This window comes from Gasterosteus aculeatus, chromosome 1, assembly GCF_964276395.1.
Source record: "Gasterosteus aculeatus chromosome 1, fGasAcu3.hap1.1, whole genome shotgun sequence".
Classification (NCBI taxonomy): domain Eukaryota; kingdom Metazoa; phylum Chordata; class Actinopteri; order Perciformes; family Gasterosteidae; genus Gasterosteus; species Gasterosteus aculeatus.
This window is the reverse complement of record NC_135688.1, coordinates 25,703,996-25,722,895: the sequence shown is the minus strand read 5'-3', so window position 1 is coordinate 25,722,895 and position 18,900 is coordinate 25,703,996. Positions and strand designations below refer to the sequence as shown.

Here is an 18,900-nt window from a genome sequence, read left to right as displayed (position 1 = left end):
AGTAGTAGCCATGAAAAAAACAACACTTTTCTTCAATTATGACAAAGGAAGAGCTCGTATAAACGATGTGGACGTTTTTCACTGCATTTCTGGGTTTGTATTTGGTCATTTTCTACCTTCCATAAGCGCTGGTGCAAACTAACAAAGAAATGTTCTAAAGCAGCATGAGACACAAAAATCAGCTCTCACCAAATGCTCCCTCCAATCTGTTCCCCATCGCGGCTCCGCCCCACAAACTAAGCTAAATTGGAAACACAAACCGCACAGGTGCAAGCAGCCCTTTCCCCTTCTACATTTCTAAAGTCCGACCCCCCCCCCCCAGATGCCTGGCTAACCACGGCTGCTTTGCCTGGAGTGGAGTGGACATGGGAGACACGGATTGAAATCGATTCAATGGTTAGAGCTCACAGGGATGAGAAATGTGTCAGCCATGATCTGAAGCCAGCTCGGTCCTATTATCACCTAATGCACTTCACTTTAGCATCGGCCCCTCCACTTTGAAGCGCTACGCGATTGCTCGGCCATTCCTTTGTGGTTTCTCATTAACTCGGCAATGCTGGAGGAATGAAAGGCGAGGCTTTTACGCCGGAAGTTAAACATTTTAAAAGAAACTTTACATCTGGTCGGGGCCTGCTGTCTTCCTCCTAAGTGTGTGTTTCTTTTCTTTTTTTTATTAAAATCAACACTGTATACATTCCAAAATGTTTCTGGCAACATACAAAAATAAATTCTCATCAATTTCTCGCTTGACAATTGACTCGCTCCAGAAGTCACTACAACTACTACGTCAGGTTATTATTACTAATAATATCACACAACCCCAGTTCAAGACCCCAGTTAATTAATCCCATCATTCTCCTGCAGTGAAATGGCATTTTAATCAGAAAATTAAGTCAAATTAAGACCAAAGAGCCTCATCAACTGAGAGAAGTTACAAGAAGATATGAGAACACAATTCATGCTACTTTGTAATGGAAAAGTCACACACAGAGTTTGAGAGCCGTGATGAATGGGACACTGGACCTAAAGTTGGAGAAACAGCATTAACAAAGGCTAAAAGTCCCTGAAATGATTGATTTATATAGCAACTATCAATTATTTCTTACACTGACTGGCGTGCAGGAAATTTCTGCAAATATTTCAACCGTCAATTCAGCATGTGGCCTTAATCAGTGCGTTTCCTCAAAGGGCAACGCAACGGATGACAAATCATCCAATCACCAGTCAGGATCTCAAAGCTCCAACAGAGGAAGGTTTTAAAGACGCTCACAAAAACATAGCAAGACTCTGCTCACCCTGTCATGGGTCCAGTATGAAGATGAAGTTGTACGACGGAATGTGAAACATTGTTAACTAACGGAGGAACTTTTAACCAAACAGTCCCACTATAATATTGATCCCTCTATGTGACCTTCATAAGTAAATGAGACCATTAGCTAGAAAGTTGGCTGAAATACAGTTATTACATAGTATTCTGCTACAGTAAAGTTTTTGAAAAGGGTACGGCTTTAATCTCACCCAAAAGAAGAACCTGAATACTTCCTCCGCCACTGTGCATCATCTTCGATCCAATCTTATTCATTTTCAGCAAAAGCCAGTGCTGCGACTAAAGTAACAGCATTTGAGCACATGACAAACACTCCCTTGTTATTTCTGGAGGTGGGATACAGAAAAGAACACAAACCCTGCTGGAACTTTCTGAGTAAAGACTTTTAGATCCGATCTCCACCGGCTTCTTTAATAAAACAAAAGGATACGTCTGAATATTTCATCAAACAAGGCAACATATAGGGCCGCTGGCATGTAATGTGCCAAGATATGAGTAGAATTCACTGAAACCCAAATATTGCAGTGCTTAAAACAAATCCTCATCCTCCTCGCATGCTTTGCCCTCGAGTGATTGAATCTGACATGACTTCTGAAGCAGATCTATGAGGTTTTAATATGGGATGCAAAGTGGGTCAAACTTACACTTGGCTTCCGAAAATCCTCCAACCTCGACTGCGAATGCAAACATAAATAATGTAACAACATACAGTAAGTGATAGTAAGCAGGGGCCGGTTTAAAGAAGGGGGGGCACATGCAAAAGAGAGGTGACGGAGACACAGAAACCGATGGAAAGAGAATGAGAGAGCAGCAGGAAGTAGCTTTTGTTTCTATTTCTGACAAAACACCTGCATGGCTTTTATCTGAATCAAAGTCATTCTCCTCCCAAACACACACACACACACACACACACACGTTTAGATCGTGCACGTCATTTGAGTGTGCAAGTCTGCAAGGAAACTACTGACCACACATCTTATAAATAAAAAGCAATGAATAAATATAGATGATAGAAAGACTACAAAAAACTACAATCAGCAGCTGCTTGTTGGTTACAGTCTCTTTCACACACACAAACCCACACACACGCGCACCGCTTTCATTCCCATACACGTAAATAATTGCAAGTGCCAGACATATTCAGGGACGCAACAACGGTGGATATGATTGCGGCCTGGTCAGTCGCTACAGATGAAAAGCTTATTAGTTATGGACACTTAGAGCCTTCAGCAATACACGGGTATATTGCAAAACTGTCAGCTCGCTTGTATTTGCATGGCGGCAGAGAATGAAGCGAGCATGTGATCAGAGTTTGATTGGTGAGATCAACCTTTGGGGAAGAAAGCTTGGATTTTACTAAGAGTTCACGGTTCAGCGGTTTCACTGGTTACTTGTAAAAAGGTTCAGAGGATTTAAAGGACAGTTCTCTAAAGTGCTAATAGCTTAATCCGATCCTTGGTCTCCAGATTCTGAGCAGCTAACCTCTAATCTTACATTAGATGGGTACCGTGACTTCAAAGTCTCTGTCCATGGGGGTAATTTACTTTTCTGCCATGATGTCTATTGCTGTTTATATCTACCAATTTTTCCCTGTTTTATAGCAAAACATCTGCTGCTGTTAAATGCGCCATTTGCAGCGTAGCAAATACTTTTTTCTTGCAAAGAACAACTGGTATGTATCAATATATTTACCAGGGATTTCATTCACCAAGCGGGCTGACTATAAATAGTATGGCAGGAGACATGAGGACCGGGCGTGAGGTGAAGGGACACGAGCTTCTCGACATGTCCAATACCAGACAGTTACTGCTTGTGGTTTATTCAAACAAATACAGAAAGCTGGGTCAAGTTGTGGCTTCAGCGTGACTCACAGAATATAAATCAAACTCGTATGCCAGGCCAAATTTAAGTGGGAGTTACAAAAGCCATTCATATTAAAATAAAACCCCAAACCAATAACACGTTAGTCCATCAAATCAACTCTCTGTCTTTCCTACCCAGTCCGTAGCTCTCTGCCACATTCCCATTGGTTCCTCCAGAAATATCTAAAAACAACTCGGGAATGTATAGTTTCATTTTTTTATCTAACTCAGCAATGTCCTTCATCGGCTGGTCACTGTAGATTTTAGGATGTTACTTAGACGGCATTTTGTTGGGGACTATTTTAATGCATTTGGTGCTCTAGTGAGGATTCTAGTCAGGAGTCCAAACTGTGTTTTCATGGTTACGTGACCGGTGTCTAATAGTCTTTGACCAAAGAAGATTGTGTGTGGGCTCAGTACTTCAACCTTCCATGAATCCGCTATTTGCTTGAAAAGGACTGATGTGGCATTTTTCTTTCAGAGCGAGGCTCAGACCTTAATGGAGCACCTTGAATCCTCCCTCGCTCTCAGACCCCACAATGCATCTACTCAGACTCGCTTTGTCCTCCAATCCCTGGCGAGCGCACACACACACACACCCCCACACACACACACACACACACACACCCACGCGCACACAAACCCTGTATGCACGTGTTTGCACAGTACACGAGGATCACACACAGCGCGTACAGAGATCACACTGTGAACCAGAAAGGAAAGTGACACAATAGGGACAGAAATGCATCTCATTTTCGTCCGAGGCGGACCTCTGCCTATCGGTTACGGTGGGGCTCAACACTTGCTCTGGGGGGGTGGGGAGAGGGGGGGGCGTTGGAGGCATTTTCACAAGTGGACCAGTCACCCACTTTAAATATGAAGATCGAGCACACTGCTGACTGCACAGGACCGGAAGAGACAGGGGCGGGTGGGGAGGGGGGCGCCAAGATAATAACCCAGTTATTTTGTATCTTGGGTTTCTTTTCAATGTGCTTTTCACAGACTCTTGTGTGAGATAAATAAAGAATCTCAACAATAAAGAGGTTCTCATATCAAAGTGAACAGATGACTGTGCTCACGTTGTATTCGTTGTCGCATTAGACTGTAGCTTAGCATGCAGAATGAAGGCAGGGGGAGATCTTCAATCTCCAGCGCCTCTGAAACCAAACTCGTACTTTCGGCCACCACGATGGAAACTTTCCTCCTCCCGAGGCGTCGTCTCTGTGGGGACATCTTGCTGTGCTACTGTACACCAAGTGGTAGCGTTTAATGTCCCGGAAAATAAAGGCCGAGAAAGGATCTAACGCAACAGAAGGGAATATATGAACGTATAACCAGCGGTACAGGCAGCTCCAGTCGACCCCCACTTTGTTTTAGCTGATAGAGGTTGTTTTTCACCAGGAAGTGAGCCTCACTGTGAGATACTTCTAATATTGAATTAATGGCCAATTAATACAGAAATAGGCTTAAAACAACAACAATTTGTGCTCTGGTTCAACAGCCAGCAGCACATTAACAGGCAGAACTGCAGAGAGGTTACTCTCACATTAAAAGGAGACAAAGGGGGGAAAAGGCATTATTTGATACTGTGTGTGTGTGTGTGTGTGTGTGTGTGTGTGTGTGTGTGTGTGTGTGTGTGTGTGTGTGTGTGTGTGAGAGAGAGAGGAGAAGATGACTTTGATTTAGACTAAATCCAGGTGTAGCGTGGAAATAAGCCACACTCCTCTGACTTCTGCCAGTCGCTGTCTGTCTTTGTGAATGTACTTTTGAGTGTTTCACAGAGATTCATTGCAGCACTTCTCGACTGAACTACCTCTTATTTTTTTTTACAATGACTTGGATGTCCCAGATCTGTCTTTGACTCAACATCATCTTCCAGTGTGTGGATCTGTGTGTGTGTGTGTGTGTGTGTGTGTGTGTGTGTTTTTCCTGCGTGTTTCCATTGCCTCACATTATCCTGCTACAACATTAACATTTCATGGATGACACTGGAGGTTTATCAACTGGATCTCATCAAAATTTCATTCCTAATTACGGAAGCAGAGCTGGAGGGAGATTCCCCACCGCTACCCCGACTGAACCCAGCCAGTGGCGGGAAGAGAAAAACAAAAAACAGATAAATCAATTCCCACCAGCAAGCCCGTTCAAGATAACCTAAGACCACAAATAAACACCCGTAATGATCTGGAGATAAGCATTCCCACCAGAGTCTGTCCACACAGCCTTTAGAGACTTCATCTCAAGCACAACCCCACTAAAAATCCCAACGCGAAGCTGTGACCAAAAGAAGGGCTTTCAGGCTTCAAGGCGGCGTCTTCAAGGTGCGCAGATGTGTTATTAGCCCTTAATAGGACTTCAAACCAGCCCTGTAGTTGAGGGAGAAATGTACATTACATTAAATTAGATAGCGTCAATTTGTGAATTTCAGATTAAGGCACAAATAGGTCAAACAAAAATCTAATATATTCATATCCATGAATCATCCCAAGAAGGTCCTAGATTTATATTGAGGAGCACAACCTTGCCACCTGTTCTACGTTGAAGAATCACGCAATGAATGATGGGTAATCCCGCCGGGATGAACTGGGCTACTGGCTGATTCAGGGTCAGCATCCTCCGACATGTCGGACAATTAATGGTCAAACCACACGAGACATCACGTTTTACACAACACATTGTCTGCGCCACGGACATCAAAGGACAGCCACCGTTATTAGCCAGATTATCATTACTTACCGGTGCCCCCGGTGCGCGGTGTCTCTCAGGTGCGTGTTTGTACCCGATTTAAAAGCAAAACACGGTGGCGTGAAGTTAACGTAATTTTTTTTTTAAGTCAACAGCTTGTGAAAGTCGCGGAAAGTATCCTAACATGCACGTAAAGACACACGATACAGTAACGTTACTGTACACGTCTTCCGATGCGCCGCTTCCACCAGGTGAACTCCATCGAACTGATTGCGTCGTGACGTCACGTCCTGACGTTGGTTTCCGCACTTCCGGCCACCTCGCTTGGTAACGGAACAAGAAACCGGACGACAACATGACACACACGGCTACTTTAGTTAGAAAGGTTGGGATGATTTACCCAACCACTGCAGACGAAATCATACAACATGTAAAAAATGACGTTTTTAAGGTATGAAAGTTCGTTTTTGTATGTTTGCAAGAATCTAAGGTAACGAAGGTGAGAAAGAAAAGGTTTCACTGAGCCGCAGGAAGGAAACGCACCCACTGTTTATTTCAGAATGTGGAGCCCAAATTGTTTCCACATGTAAACTATTCCTCTGATGTTGCTTGATTTTTTGCCCAGTATTGTAAATGAAAAATAGCTAAATAAATACGGCAGAGGTGAATTACGAAAATTGTACAAAAAAACTAACTAAACCACAGACAGGATTTGGAAAATCACTACACATCTTTTCTTCTAACAACAGGAACTTTTCATTCAGCCAACCAGTGAAACCAATCGATGAGTGAGCCGTCTGAAGAGGAACAATCCCTCCTCCAAGGGTTTTGATTGCACCTGACGTATGGTGCAGGAATGACATGGGTGCAATCAGAGAATGATTTGGACTCAAACCACCACCCTCCATCCCAGAAAGGTCCTTTTAGACCTTTCTGATAAATACAGTGTGACAGTCCTACAACATGCTTTTAAGGGAGACACCAAAAGAGCCCCACCCTTATATGTTTCCATTTCTTGATCGCAATGTCTTGAAAAAAGAGCGATATTAAAGCTACGCCTCCCACAGTTTAACGGAGGCTGTCACACAAAGCGATTGGTCCATTATGCATTCAACTAGCACATTGATAGATCCATCCAAACAAAATGAACTATCACACTTGCTTAGTACTTCTCTTTGTTCATGCCACATTTGAGAATCACTATGATCCACAACATTTATTGTAGCCCTACTTAAGGATCTGAGTACATCCCTCTAAAGGGTTTAAAAATAGCCTATTTTAGTTTACTTTGCCTTTAACTCAAGTTGCTCCTGTGTAGATATTGAAATCACAATTACTCCAGCATTTACGCCACCTAGTTATCGTTCAGATCGGTCTAAATCACAAAATGTCAAAAGACTGGGGACTGGATGTCCCCAAGCTTCCTGGAGCTAAACCCCAACAATGCGCCCCTTTTGATTCTCATGTTGAACACTGAGAAACATCTCAAGTCAGTGGTTCAGTCCTGTCATCGTCTTTGAAGATGATTGCCAAACTGCATCGCCTGTTGTCTTTCCCCCATTAGGTCACTGAGCATCTTCACTGTCACGGCTACGCGACTATAGATTAGTCAGATCTGTTTTATATCTCGTCTCAAAACTCACTCGTCACTGTTGTTTCTTTACCCTGATTTGTTTCAACGTTTGCCTGCAATTATTTTATCAATTTAACCCTAATTACAGAAAACCGTCATTGATTATCAGATAGTTAAACGTGAAGATACGCTGCTGTTCTTTGTTCTCTAAATATGTTTAGGTTGGGGATTGTTGTACTGCTGGTAGAAAGGAAACATCCGAAGATGGATCTTTAGACTACAGAAAATGACAAATTATTATATTCTGTTGTTCTATTGCAGAAATCTAGAAAATAATCAGCAGGGGAATTGATGAGTTAAGCAACTGTTGACCGCTATCCAAGTTCATACATGACCATATACTGCAGATAATGTTTTCCTGCTAACAGACAACTTGCTCTTCAAGGTGTAAAACGCTGGAAAACACATGCAGAACGTTTCCATTTGACTGCAGCCACAAATCCTTCACTTATTCCATCAACAGCGAATCGAGCGCTTCTCGTTTCAGCACCGTGGACAGCTCCACTCCTCAGCAACACCAATCAGCACGCCGGACAGCGCCACTAACTCCAATAAGTTGTTAGTCCTTTTTTAGTTTTTTTTTGTCACCAGTCTCCACACGTCAACGCGACCCGCCCTCACCTCCGATGTCCGGCCGCAGGGTCTTGTCGTATTCCTCGAGCAAACTGTTCAGTATTCGCGTGGCTTCCTCCTGATGTGACCTGGGGACCAGCATCTGATTGACAGTGGTGTCGTTGGGATCTTCGTCGTCGGCGCCATATTCCAGTAGATCAGAACTGTGTGAGTGTGTGTGTGTAGTGGAGGGGGGGGGGGGGGGGGGGGGCAAAAGGGTAGGGTGGGTGTCGTTAATCACGCTGAGGAACTGCGCCCCTCCTTTGATAAACACCATTGTCATAAGAAAAACAACTTTGTCGATGCAGCAGTTACGTATAATGATTGTATTTGAATGCCTTGAGTTTGAATGGCTTATTATCAGAGCATAGACTCTGTATCTGGCCACAACAGTCATTTTTGTGTGCGTGTACATGTGTGTGCCTGTGTGGGGAAAGCCCTTAGAAAAAAAAAATGAAGCCCCACACGCTTTTTTTTGCCAGAATCATTCACATGCGATGCGTAATTGCCCCCCACACAGAACTGTAAACATGTGAACGCTCACAGCTTCAAATAAAAACCTCTCCCAGCTGTTGATTGTGCGAATAAAATTGTTTTTGAAAAAGAGGCACAAATCTGACTCACCGAGCACATTGAACGAGAAGTATGAAGTGGATGACCACAAACTTGATTGTCATTTTCCCATGCGTGGATCTCCCCCTCCGGATCACAGGAATATGTGGATGGAAATCCCGGCGTTGTGCTGCTGCGAGAAAGTGCCAGTACAGTATAGGTGTGTGACCATCAATCCGTGCTCTGAACTTCCTCATCCGCCCACACACTTTCTTCTGCATGTCATCTGCGACCCACACAGCGCTCTCTCTCTCTCTCTCTCTCTCTCTCTCTCTCTCTCTCTCTCACCCCACCCCCTAAGCCACCCGCCCTTTCCGATCCTCCGTGCGCCGCGCAGGGGGTTCCTCCAGGGACGCGCTCGTGCGATCGATCGATGTGATCAGGTCAGCGGAGGGGAGTCGGAATCGGACGGTATCCAGCAGCGCCCTCTTCCCTTCCCTAAACGCCTCTGTAGACAACAGTGGTGTTTGGTGATGCTGGAGGTGGAGAACCTCAGCAGAGGAGCATCTTGCATGACTCATACACCTGGCTTAGTCTACACGCTGGTGATTTTATTATTTCAAGAATCGTTCTGCATATTTAGCATAACATCTGTTTTTATTACCGTTTTTATATATTCCAATTAATTAGGCAGTCAGTTCATTGGGTAATAAAGGTGAAGAAAGAGTTAGATTACTGTTTTAAAAAAATATTCCGAGCTTCATGCACAATTTGAAAGGGTGTGTTGCATTACGCAAATCATATCAATAATGACATGAGCATAGCATTATGCTACATGCACGCATCTTTACACGTAAGTTGCAGTGCTGCCGCTCACCTGCACTCACACGAGGTAATAGGCGCGCGGTGGGGGAATGAGGCGGGATGACGGGGGGGGGGGGGGGGGGAGCAGCTTGCTGTGCAACCCCGATGCACTCGTGAGGCTTGTGACGCGCACACATGGCGGCGCGCAGAGAGGCCTGCGCTGCCTCCTGGTGGCTGAAAATGAGACAGAAGTACCTCTCCAAGAGGGATAGCCGGTGATGGGATATATTTTATATATTCCCCCCCAAAAAAACTTGTGTTTACGTATTAACAATGATTTACCTCCATTATGCATGTTGTATCTAATGTTCCTGTTTGCTGGATATAATCTGAGACGAGAAAGAACTGTCATCTATATTAATCTAGTCACTCGTACATCAAAGAATAGATTCAGATAATGACATGAGAAATAGCGAATAAGCGGCACTACAGCTGAGGCCAATTTGTCTGGAACATTTCTGCATAAAGCAACGCCACTGGCCATTTTACACATAGACAATACATTTATCACGTTAGTTTCATAAAGCGGTTAAATACCAATAGCCTATTTCCCTGCATGTATAATCATTAGTCAATGAGGCTACACATGACTTTATACTATGAAGCAACTCTGTCCAAACGCTTGATAAGGAATGCCATGTTTGTTCTTCCTTTTTATTCAGTAATTTTAAGTATAATACATAAAACATACACAGTACATAAAACAAAGGGTGAATAACACTAATACATTAAGCTCTGCTAGGTACAATGGCTTTTCTGCGTTTTCCTTTGCAAAAAGTGCAAATATCTTCGTTGAATGTTTCCTCCTAAAAAAATAAAAACTAAGTTTTTCATTGATTCTGAAAAGCAAGAGTAACTACATCCACGTTCGGTGGCCTCCTGGAGCCTTACGGGCATGGACGACTGGTAAAGGCTCTCTAAGACGACCGCTGCGTGCGCGTTACATTCCCCGGTCCGAAGGGCCGAGTTCAAACCACCAGTCGGCCTCACTCGCCTGGCAGCCAGCTCTGGCTAAAGCACATCTATCAATCCTAAATTCGTCCCCAACACGCAGCAGCCACAGCTGTCCAGACACTACCGAGAAGAAAAACAAGCATTTGTCATCGGCTGGTCCGGCCACGGCTTAAATTGGAGTGAAGCGCTTTGCCGTGAACCCCCCCCCCCCCTCCCCTTGAATGGGTGAAAGTAACTTAAGCGGAGCTAAATCCCTTTTCTAACAGATGTATGGCAGATGAGTCTGTCACAGTGAATGAAGGAAGGGGGGAGGGGTGGGCAATCGTTTCTTGGCTGGCAGTAGAGAACAGAGTGGTTGGTTAAATGGACGGATGGATGGGGACACTCATTCCATCAGTAGCAAGGAAGATTAACGGACAGAGCAGTAGTCATTACTGAAAAATAAAGTCAAAGTTTTGTTAACTATTAAAAGTTAAGCTTCAACTTTTGTCAGGGGGCAAAGTTTTGTTTGAGGGACAGATTTGGGCTCAGGGGCCACTGTTTGCCAACCACTGGTCTACCGTCACGCTGCTGTGTGGAGACCCTGTTGCTGAGACATTTGAAAGATCTCTTAATGAGCCATATTAAGAGGATATTGAGCTGGGTAACGTTGAGGCCTGGCGGCACAGATACGCTCCCCAGCTAAGGCGAATGGGATGTTTTAGTGGAGGGCAGACGGACTGTCAGGCCGTCTGTAGAGGAACAGATACAGAGTTTGGAGGTCTTTACCGGGAGGGGGGTCTGTTCATCTGGACTGGCTGCCATGGCGATCACCCTCACAGACAAATGCATGGACGTCTTTTCCCACTGCACTCCATTGGACTTCCTTTGTCACTGCTGCTGAGCCGTGACGTACAGAAGGTAGATGCAGATTCAACATCAACCCAAACCACACAAGAACGCTGCAGGAAATAATGGCGCAAACATTCAAAACGAAGAGAGAATTTCGAAGCTGACATTTTCCCGGAAGTCCCGGTTTTCACAAAGCGAAGCGTGTGCAGTGGCAGCGGGTGTCACCTTTATTTGATTCATTGACGAGATTCCCAACTGCACTATTTATATGCGCAAGATCAAAGAAACAGTGACTCTGCGGCAACTCTTCTGCTGCGACCGTGGGTGCGTTTTGTTCCTGAGTATGTCTCACCATGGTCCAACAAGTCACACGGGCGGCGCTGTTGGCGAGCTCCGGCCAAAACGCCACAACGGGTCCTCATTGCCATCCAGTTTAGTCAATGTAGAAAGAGACAAGGAGAAAAAAATAGATGCAGAGATTCAAAGCCCCACGTCACGTTTTTTAACGAGCAAGAAGAAGGAAAAAACGTGAGTACGCAAATAGAGCAAAACACATCGGATGGAAACGTGACATTAGACGTTTTTTTCTCTAGAGGGCGTAAAACTAAACACAGGAGTGTCTTTTTTTTTAGTTATTGACATGATTCCCTTACAAGATCCAAATCGTTTGAAACATTTTGAGCTCGGTCAGCTAGCGGTTGCGAGTCTTCCGCTGTTGGGGATGGAGATTGGACAGTTGTATTTTCTAGTTTGAAAATATTTAACTTAGCCGGAATTTATCAGTAAATTTGCCCCACGTAAGTTGTAAAGACTTTGTGCCACGGATGATCCCAGACGGCAGTCAGACTCTCAGTTTGACGGTTTCGCCCCAACTAGAAGCAAGAGGGACGCTTGCCTAAGGGTTTTCGCAGCCTCAGCAACGCTCTCCAAGCTCTCACTCTGATGATGTGACACAGCACTGGTCTCTCAACTGTTCATATTAGTTTCCTAGATGAGTGATTCTCAAAATTCAGTGAAACCACAGGTATCCAATCCTAAATCTGTCCTGAACACACCGACCACAGCTGACCGGTCGCCCAAGTGGGAAGGGGCATTTTTTTTTCTTTAGATTGTTGGTAAGCTGCACCTATATGATAACTTTTATATATTTTATAAATGATGAATAGTCTCTTCCTTTAAAAAAAACCCTGCAATTGTAAGAATTTCTTTCCACCTTCAGGTAGCACTCAATGTTTTCGGCATTTACCACCGAGGCTGGCAATGCCGATGCTTTCGGGGTAACCAGGCTTGAAGGAAAAGGCGTCGAATCTTCAAGTTAAGACGGACAAAGAAAAACTCGACATAGTTCGCAATAGGATGCGCAAAAGAGTGTTTTTGTTTGTTTCGAAGGGATACAAAACTGAATAATTAATGCGCTTGAAGCAATAATCTCAAGAGATGCTTCTTCCACAGTGGAATTAAGTACATTTTCTAAAGCAACTGCTGAAAAGGATTCTATAATGCAAAGTGTCTCAATAGCATAAGTCCAGTGGCTTGCAAGCCCTCGTGATAAGAATAGTTTAAATCTAGGAAAAATTGCAAAAACGAAAAAAAGCCTCTGTTTGCTTTCATTTAAGGGAGTGGCAATGAAGCGCGCTACCACACTTAAAGCAGAGACGGACACATACATGGTCGCTATTCAAGACAAAGTCTGTGGTTTTCTTTTGAGGAGAGCGTCATGCAAACTGCAGCAGGATGGATGAGAAAGAAGCAAAAAGAGCCGCCCTCTCGTCGACGAAAGGGTCCACTCAAAGTGCTTGACTTAGATAGTTGAGTATAGTTTTGTTTTTGTTCTTCAAGCGCAGATATTTGTGTTTTATTTTTTTCTAGTCCGGGGCAGACACCTCACAACAACTCCTTTTCCTTTGGATCCGAACACTCGCAAATTACGCAGCAAACTTAATCCCTCACAAAACAAAAAAGATGAAAGGAGATTACGTTGAGGTCACTCCTTTCACCACCGGTTCTCTGTTCAGGTACGTAGCCCAGTAGACGAGGTTGAAGGTTCCAAACAGGACGGGGAACACTATCCGCGACATCTTGTCGATCTTGCTGACGCTGTTGTAGGTCTTCTTTGCGTCCACCATCTTGGTCTCGGCGGCCCGGAGCTGCACCGTCGTCGTGTTAGAGATGGTGGCGATGGACACGTCCTTGGTGAAGTTGGGTGTGTAGTTGACGCCCGCCGAGCACACGTTGTTGGGCTTTTTGGACAGCACCATAGGGTCTCGCTTCTACAGTGGGACGGATCACAATGGGGGGGAGGGGGGGGGGGGGGGGTGGTTGAAATCGCATACAGCCCTGCGCATTACTGCGCATCAATGCCTTTCAGTCCTTCTTAGTTTTTACAGAAGGGTTAGATGGTTCTTTTGTTGTTGTTTTAAACCACTTCCTTGCCAACTGCTTGGCAAACGGCCTGGGCCGTTAGCTTAGCTTAGCATAAAGGCTGCACACCAGGGTCAATAACTAGCCTGGCTCAAAACCTGCCGCCACAAGGTGAGCTTTAGAAGAGTGGCCATCTTATCAAATCGTATGCTAAGCTAGGTTAACCATCTCCTGGTCCTTGCTACGTCTTTAGCATATAATGAATGCAATTTTTGAATGAGATTGATTGAGATGTTTCTAGGTTTTATTCGTTCATAGCAACTTGCTTCTTGTCGCTGCCTTTTTATCCGAGCCGTCATTGTAAATGAGAACCGGCTCTCGACTGACTTTGAGATTTAACTGCTTAAAACAAAGTAGACATAGTGATAAAAAATGCAGACATGATATTGATGTTATTGATATTCAAATCTAATCGGCAAAAGCAAATTAGTGTTAAGAAATTTCAAAATATTCCTATAAGGTATTGCAAAGGATCGTACTTGTCAATTATGATATTATAAGAAAAAGTCTGTGCAAGTTGATTTTTATGGCTCTTCAAGACGTTTTTGCACTTATGCGTGTAGCGTAGTGGCCCCTGGCCGTACCTTAGGGTGCTGGGCCTCCAGAGCCTTCTTGCCGTCCCAGGCCCAGCTCCTCTTGGTGAAGTAGTTCACAGTGGCGAACTCGATGAGGGCGGAGAAGACGAAGGCGTAGCAGACGGCAATGAACCAATCCATGGCCGTGGCGTAGGCCACTTTAGGGAGGGAGTTCCTGGCACTGATGCTGAGGGTGGTCATGGTCAGCACAGTGGTCACCCCTGGGTGCAAACAAAGGCAGTGACAAGTTTAAATTGAGTCTTCACAGTCTGCCATTGCTCAACAGAGGTGGGCGCTTTAATAACTCTAAACTGCCACCCAGCCCGGTGCTGCTGTTATTGTCGTCCCTCGTGTGACATATGCACGACAGGAATGCTGTTGCCAAGGCAAATAAAACACGGAGAAGCAAATGAGTACATCAGTCAAAGAGAGGCTCCGCTCACCAAAGACGGTCCTCGCCGGAACCGATTCTCTGTTTAGCCAAAATGACACCTGGGACAGGATTACAGTCATGAAGCAGGGCATGTAGGTCTGGATGACAAAATATCCAATCTTCCTCTTCAGGTAGAAGTGGGCCATCATCACTGTGTACTGCCCTGAGGGGAGGCGGGGATTTAAAAAGGATATGAAGTTAGAAACAAACAATAAACACCACGTCTGCTTTGAGGCCAACCCCGGCAAATATTGCGAGCACATAGTGGTGTTGTGAATATATGATTTGTGACCCGTCGCCGCAGCCACACCGGACGGAAGGGTCATTCCCGGAAAAATGACTTTTTATGACCATAAACCGGAGAGCTTGAAAAGTGTTCATAAACTCGTCTCTTCTTCTCCCACAAAGCACCTGTCCTCATGCCCGCTGTTTCATTATGAACGACACTACAAACTGCAGGTTGGAAAACGATGCAGATATCTGTGCTAGAAAACGCAGCTGGTGAGAAGAGAGCTTTTTTTTCGATTCACTTGAACGTAAAGGGCCAAATGAACCCGACTTCAGATCCATTAGCGAACTGAAAAAAGCCCACGTTTATAATTGCAGGGACATGACAACAGATTATTTTGTTGGTTAATGTCGGAGGTGAATTCGGAGAAAGTGTAGTCAATGAGAGGGGGAGGTATAGAAAAGAGAGGGAGAGAGAGAGGGAGAGAGAGAGAGAGAGAGAGAGAGCGTACACGATATTCAGTTAAAGAACTGAAGATTGCATTTGAGGCTTTAAAAAAATCCTCTCACCAGTAGCAGTTTGTGACCACAGGCGCTGGTGAACTATGAAAAAAATCCAATGACTATATTCCACACACCAGGGCGCATGTACACAGGCTCTCTCTCCAACACACACGCACGCAGAGTAAACATGAGGCTTTCTCCGGGCAAAATCGGATTTTTGAACCTCGCTAATCCCCGGTTACAATCTGCATCCTGCCATCAGTGAGAGAAAGAGAGGGAGTGTGGATGAGAAGAGGAAGGGAGGGAGGAGGGGTGAGGGTTGGGCTGAGGCTTGAGGCCCTGAGCTCCGCCCACTCCGCCCTGCCAATCCAGCGCACACACACACACACACCCTGCAACACGCATGAAGCATGATTTTGTAACTGCTGACACACACTCTTGAGCCACGGAGAGGGACACTCGGCTGTCTGCTACTCACTGGTGGGATGGAGGGGGGGCAACCGTGTGGACACTTTCTATCATTTACGTTGGCTTATCTTTTCGGTCATCTGACCGCCGTTTGTGGAATAATGACTAGGCGTTCTTGACGGGACTGGCGCCAAAAGGGGAGAAGGAGAAGATTCCGGCAAATGCACTGCGGCCCCACCGGCCTCCGCTGACAGCAGAAGGCCGCTCTCTCGGCGCTCCCCGAGGGGGAAGACCCGGCCAAACACGACCCTAGCGCGCCCCCCCCCCCCCCCGGCCATGCCTCGACCAGGGGGTCCACGGCACCGATAGTTCTTACCGCGTCACCCCCATCACCTGGGCCCTCTGACGCCCTCATGACTCCAGGCCGTCTGGCTCACAGCAACGCCGTGAACCTCTGCTTCCGTCGGAACCACCCGGACACGACCCGGCGCTGCCGACCTGGGACGCCGCGGGGTCACTTTTGCCTTTGATGCATGGATCCCGACAGGACTGGGAGCAGAGGAATGAGGAGGAACATGTCCCTCTGGTGGATCTTACTGCTTTTCTCCCACGGATTTGTTCTTCGAAACGTCCGAGGGGAACTTCCTTTCATCTCGGGGAACAACGCCGCCATGTTGGTCAACTGGTGAGTGGGAGAACGAATGGTTTCGCCTCTTTCACTTTTCCACCCTGACCCGCGATTACCCTCTGAAAACGAGGTGCGGCGTTCCAAAGGGGTCCCGCTGCTTGCAAAACTGCCGCCGCAGGGCACCCTTTCTTATTTTAGGAAAGATATCGCCCTGTGACACAGTGGAAGGCAGATCCTCTAAGATGCTTTTAAAAGGAAAGCGGTGGGGCTGATCTCTTGCAACACATCCTCAGACGGGAGGGTTGTCTAAGATTAGATGTGCTAATTAGAGGCTTAATTCTGTCGTTCAGCGATATGGACCCGTGCACGTGAGGTTTGTCTGAGAGCAAATGAAAACACGACGAGCCGCCGCTGACCAATATGAGAGAGGTCAAATGTCAGGTTTGCAAAGCGCTTCCTTACTTTGAGTGGACACGGGGGCGAGACAGCATGCGGCTGTCACACTCGCTCTAATCAAGTGAGGCGAGAATGGTTAACGCCAGGTGACTTTCATCCGAGCACAGAGGAATTCCGGGGGAGATGATTGCCGACTTGCAGAGGACACGTTGTGGAAACATCAGATCGTGTTGCACTTGTTTGTACTGGGTGGGGGGAGGGTGGGGGGCAACATGAGAAACCCTCCAGTAGGCTACAGCCAGGAAAACCCCTTTAAAGCACGTCTAGTCGGTCCGTGGAGAGTTTTTAGTTAAAGGGTCAAACACACCCAGAGAGTAAATTAACCTACTGGACTGAATGTGACCCCCCAGAGCCCAAAACTCATCAGCGCTGATTTGGAGGGTTTCCAGGCAGAAGCTCTGAGCTGCATGAATGATGATTTACTGTCTTCAGTCCTTCGACCAAATGGACTTGACGGATAATGATACAGAGTTTTCTTGTGATATTCACAACAAAACATGGCAGACGGTGAATTTGAAGGTTTAATTGGATGGAAAATTCTTTTCATGTTTTTTAGGAGGTAAACATCTGTCAGGCCTGGAGGGTACACACACAGTGTATGAATGTAAACACAAAAAAACACATGGCAGCTTTAATTCAAAGTGTGTATTGGCTGATTTTCTAAGAAAGGCTGCACTTAAAACTGATTTATTTTCATTTGTTTAATTGTTTTATTGTCTAACCTTTATAAAGGTATCCACAGTATTTTATTAATAAAAGGAAAAGATTTGACGGACAGACATTCCGCCTTTCAGACAACTGTTTCTAATCAGGTGGTCAAATAAACGTGTTCACCGGCCAACCATCCAGTAGGTGAACCATCAACACCAGCGAAGCCTTTAACTCTTTGCTTAAAGCAGGAGGCTTCAGATGTGGCTGGGAAAAAATAAAACGCAGGGGAAATCCACACTTTTAATAATAATTCTACTCGAAACTGTGGGTGGGGGGAGTGTATTACAGTTCCGTTTTACATAAGAGTATTAAGCAGATGCCTTTCAACACACCCCACCCCCATCCAACCCCCCCACCACCACGTGTCAGAGCGAGGCTGTCCAATCCCAACCTACACACAGACACACACAGATTTACCTGTTCTATCTTTGAGAGGACTTAGCTTACATTCAAAGTCAAAACGTGACCCGTAGCTCGCACGTAACCCCCAGCTCAATGAACCAGCTACCATCAGAAAGCCCGGCCCTTTCACCATCCCACCATCGCTGTGGGGACATTTGGTGCACACACACTCACAAACACACTAGGCGACAGCCAACCAACCAATCCCTCCCTGATCTGTGATGTCATCTTCTTATGCAAAAGCTGATGGGTGGTTGGATGGAGGGATTAACCCTGGGTCTCAGGTCTCTCTCTAACTGTGTGTGTGTATGTGTGTGTGTGGGGGGGGAGGGGGTGGATGTGCGCGCGCATGGGCTCATGCAGGGATAAGTGTTGTTTGACAGGGCTGTCCGGGCCTGTAGACAGCTGGTTGTGTGAGGGATAGGCTACTCTCCTCCACTAGCCTCCACTCATTGACTCTGATCTCCTGGTAATGTTTCCCACATTTACTCTGGGCCCGGCACGCCCGTCTCTCCTCGCGGCGTTTATCTCCTTCTAATCTAGAATTAGTTACATCACGTTATTTGGCATTACACTTATCATGCGCGACATACAGTCAGCAGTCACCGGTGGAGGAAAAGGCTGCACAAGAACTGTGGGGGGAGTGAGGATTGCAATATGAAGGTGGCCGAAGATTGGTTTTGCAAATGTGATTTGATGCCAATGCTTTTGAATTATTTTCCAACATTTTTCATTATGTAATGTATTTTATTTATCTTAATAGTTGTTAGTGTAGCCTGTTCTATATCTGACTGTGTGTCAAACCCTGACAACC

General features: G+C 45.6%; 3 protein-coding genes across 6 annotated transcripts in view; 1 reads left to right on the top strand and 2 right to left on the bottom strand.

The window, feature by feature from the left end:
• Nucleotides 1–9,029, bottom strand: part of LOC120821052 (gamma-aminobutyric acid receptor subunit gamma-3) — a 54,227-nt gene extending 45,198 nt beyond the window's left edge. Inside the window, exons 1-2 of the mRNA XM_040179418.2 lie at nt 8,744–9,029; nt 8,129–8,283 (exon numbers count right to left, since the gene is read on the bottom strand). Coding sequence (XP_040035352.1) covers nt 8,129–8,283; nt 8,744–8,952 — 364 coding nt within the window. The 5' untranslated portion in view covers nt 8,953–9,029. The remainder of the gene's footprint in view (nt 1–8,128; nt 8,284–8,743) is intronic.
• Nucleotides 9,030–10,161: 1,132 nt separating this feature from the next.
• The window catches only part of LOC120821055 (gamma-aminobutyric acid receptor subunit alpha-5), a 136,237-nt gene continuing 127,498 nt past the window's right edge, over nt 10,162–18,900 (bottom strand). For all 3 annotated transcript variants that reach the window (XM_078099023.1, XM_040179433.2, XM_040179450.2), the window contains 3 exons: nt 14,760–14,912; nt 14,326–14,537; nt 10,162–13,590 (listed from right to left, as the gene is read on the bottom strand). In XM_078099023.1, coding sequence (XP_077955149.1) covers nt 13,294–13,590; nt 14,326–14,537; nt 14,760–14,912 — 662 coding nt within the window. In that variant the 3' untranslated portion in view covers nt 10,162–13,293. The remainder of the gene's footprint in view (nt 13,591–14,325; nt 14,538–14,759; nt 14,913–18,900) is intronic.
• The window catches only part of LOC120821031 (gamma-aminobutyric acid receptor subunit beta-3), a 44,513-nt gene continuing 41,475 nt past the window's right edge, over nt 15,863–18,900 (top strand). For both annotated transcript variants that reach the window (XM_040179387.2, XM_040179378.2), the window contains exon 1: nt 15,863–16,574. In XM_040179387.2, coding sequence (XP_040035321.1) covers nt 16,423–16,574 — 152 coding nt within the window. In that variant the 5' untranslated portion in view covers nt 15,863–16,422. The remainder of the gene's footprint in view (nt 16,575–18,900) is intronic.